The following is a 3,320-nucleotide window of genomic DNA, read 5'->3' as shown; positions in this document are numbered from 1 at the left end:
GGCACAAAGCAGCTAAAACCAGGATGGCATTGTGTAATTGGTGAGAGCCAACGGACACCACGTGGGCTCTGTGCTGGGATGATCTCCACACTGCTGTGGGCTGGAGACGGGATGGAAGTCAGTCTGGAGATGGTAGAATGATAGAATGGCTTGGGTTGGAAGAGACCTCTAAGATCATCTATTTCCAACCCATGAGGGCCCAGAGCCCCATCCAGCCTGGTCTCGAACAGCTCCAGGGATTGGGCACCCACAGCTCTCTGGGCGCATCCCCATCTCCTCACCATGCAGCTTCAACCCAAATTGCTCCATGCCCAGCCCCCGGTGACACCGAGGTGGCCTCGTCCACCTAGGAGCCATAGGTGATGCAGTGGTCGTGCCGCCACTTGGAGCTCATCTTGTCCAGGAGATAGCGGGTGCTCTCACGAAACTTGCGTTGGGTGAAGTAGAAGAGGATGGGGTCGAGGACGCTGTTCATGCTGGCAAAGGGCCGCGTGCACTTGTAGGCAATGGCAAAAGCCTGCAGGGTCGGGCAGGGCAAGGTGGGTGAGGAGCGGACGATCAGGTAGATGGTCTTGGTGAGGTGGAAGGGGAAGAAGCTGATGGAGAAGACGATGACGACGATGATGATCATGCGCACGGCCTTGTCCTTCTTCTTGTGCACCGCCAAGCCGATCAGCTCATCTTTCTGGCACAGGATGCGGGCCATGCTGCAGTAGCAGGCCAGGATGGCTGCAAAGGGCAGCAGGAAGCCGGTGATGGTCAACGTGATGCCGTAGGGGAAGTAGGATGCGGAGCGGTCCGGAGGGCTCAGGTCATAGCAGACAGTGCGATTCCTCTGCGTGCCGGTGGAGGCGAAGACGAAGGTGGGCAGGCACTGGGCGATGACGATGAACCACACCGCAGCACACACCAGCCACGTCAGCTTCTTTCCCTTCTTTTTGTGCCACGAGGCCAAGGGGTGGCAGATCCCCATGTAGCGCTGGACGCTGATGCAGGTGAGGAAGAGGATGCTGCCGTGCAGGTTGGTGTAGAACTGGAAGCGGACGAATTTGCAGGTGAAGTCCCCGAAGGGCCAGTAATCCTTCTGGGTGTAGTTGTAGATGAGGAGAGGGAGGGAGCAGACGTAGAGCAGGTCGGCTGTGGCCAGGTTCAGCATGTAGATGGTGGTGCGGGTCAACGCCTTGCGGGCCAGCCAGATCTGCCCAATGACAACGGCGTTGAGTGGCAGCCCCAGTAGGAACACCACTGAGTAGACCAGGGGCAGCAGGACCTGCTTGAATTCCTCGTGGAAGGTGCACGAGTTCCTCCCAGCTGTGAAGTTGGCCATGCTGATGGTCCCCTCTTCACTGGGTGAAGTGCCTGTGAACGACAAATGGGGCAGTCAGTGGCTTGGCCATGTATGATGCACTCAGGATGGACCTGGACTGGCACGTGCAGCCCCATAGCCTCATCTGCCACCATCCCAAGGCAACACAGATCACAGAATCACAGAATCACAGAATCACTGAGGTTGGAAAAGACCTCTAGGATTCCCAAGCCCAACCCTAGCCCATCTCCACTGCTCCCACTGACCACAACCTTAATGCCACACCCCCACTGTTCTGAACATCCCCAGGGATCACAGAATCACAGGATGGTTTGGGCTGGAAGGGACCTCAAGGATCACGAAGCTCCAACCCCCCACCAATGCAGGGCCACCAACCTCCCCATCTCACAGCAGCCCAGGCTGCCCAGGGCCCCATCCAACCTGGCCTCCAACACCTCCAGGGATGGACGGGGCATCACAGCCTCTCTGGGCAGCTGTTCCAGCACCTCACCACTCTCTCTCTAAGGAACTTCCCCCTGACATCCAACCTCCAGCTGCCCTCCCTCAACTCCAAACCATTTCCCCTGGTCCTGCTGCCATCTCCCCTTTCACAGAGCTGACTCCCTCCTGTCTGCAGGCTCCCTTGAGGCACTGCAGGCTGCACTGAGGTCACCCCGCAGCTTCTCTTCTCCATGCTGAACAAGCCCAGCTCCCTCAGCCTGTCTTTGTAGGGAGGTGCTGCAGCCCTCTGCTCATCTCTGTGGCTCCTCTGCACCCTCTCCAACAGCTCCCTGTCTTTCTTGTCCTGGGGGCTCCAGCCCTGGACGCAGTGCTGCAGATGGAGCCTCACAAGAGCAGAGCAGAGAGGGACAATCACCTCCCTGTCCCTGCTGGCCACCCCTCTGCTGATGGAGCCCAGGATATCGTTTGTTTTCTGAGCTGCAAGAACACACTGCTGGCTCACGTTAAGCTTTTCATCCATCACTCCCTGGGCAACTGTACCACTGCATCACCACTCCTTGACAGAATAAATTTTCCCCAGCATCCAAGCTGACCCTCCTCTGGCACAATTGGAGGCTGTTCCCTCTTGTTCTATCGAATGATGGAATTTGGGGTCTGTTGGGTGGATGGGTGATGGCCCTTGGGGCACTGCAGTGGCCTTCATCACCACCCTGCGGTGCTGGCACTTTGCTGGGCAGGAAGAGCTGACGCAGAGGAAATTGCAGCATGGCCATTAGCAATGCAGTGAGCTCAGCCCACGTCCCTGCTCCTCTGCAGGGGGTGCCAAAGTCCCATGGCAGAGTCACCCGGTTGGGAAGCAGCAAGCAGTGCCTCCTGCAGCGGGACACAGAGGTGTTTTGTGGGCGCTTTCATCCAGGAACTGAGAGTGGTGGCCGATTGGTGGTGGAAGGTTTGGTTTGGAACCCATCCCTCTGAGCTCTGGGCACTGGGGAGAGGCTTTCTGTAGGGGAATCACAGAATCACAGAATGGTTTGGGTTGGAAGGGACCTCAAGGATCACGAAGCTCCAACCCCCCACCAATGCAGGGCCACCAACCTCCACGTTTCATTGCAGCCCAGGCTGCCCAGGGCCCCATCCAACCTGGCCTCCAACACCTCCAGGGATGGACGGGGCATCACAGCCTCTCTGGGCAGCTGTTCCAGCACCTCACCACTCTCTGAGTAAAGAACGATGGGGATGAGGAAGAAAAGGGGATGGGAAGATGTCCCCAGGACAGAAGGTGCAACCGCAGCTGGCTCTGCTGGAGGAGAGGGTTGCAACCCGACAAGTGAAAGGAGGAAATAAAGCACAACAAAAGGCAGCAACCATCCCCCTGCCCAACCCTGGCCACATCACTTTGCCTAGGTCTCACCTGGCACCTCTGACCCCCCTACACCCCACGGTGCCCCATGGCACCCACTGCCCAGCTCCAGCCACCTCCAACAGCCACCCCAGAGATGAAACACGCTGAATCCCCCGTGCCCTCACCCCTGCCCCAAGCCTCAGTGTAGAG

At 58.2% G+C, this 3,320-nt stretch overlaps 1 protein-coding gene across 1 annotated transcript; it reads right to left on the bottom strand.

Moving 5' to 3' along the window:
- Positions 1-346: 346 nt before the first annotated feature.
- Positions 347-1,327, bottom strand: P2RY6 (pyrimidinergic receptor P2Y6; the record flags this gene model as incomplete). The annotated part of the gene is made up of 1 exon (XM_079537419.1): positions 347-1,327. One exon carries the CDS (start codon positions 1,325-1,327, stop codon positions 347-349), a length of 981 nt encoding a protein of 326 aa, XP_079393545.1.
- Between the last annotated feature and the right edge of the window lie 1,993 nt (positions 1,328-3,320).

This window comes from Tetrao urogallus (assembly GCF_951394365.1).
Source record: "Tetrao urogallus genome assembly, chromosome: 1".
Classification (NCBI taxonomy): Eukaryota; Metazoa; Chordata; class Aves; order Galliformes; family Phasianidae; genus Tetrao; species Tetrao urogallus.
This window is presented reverse-complemented; position numbering and strand designations above follow the sequence as displayed.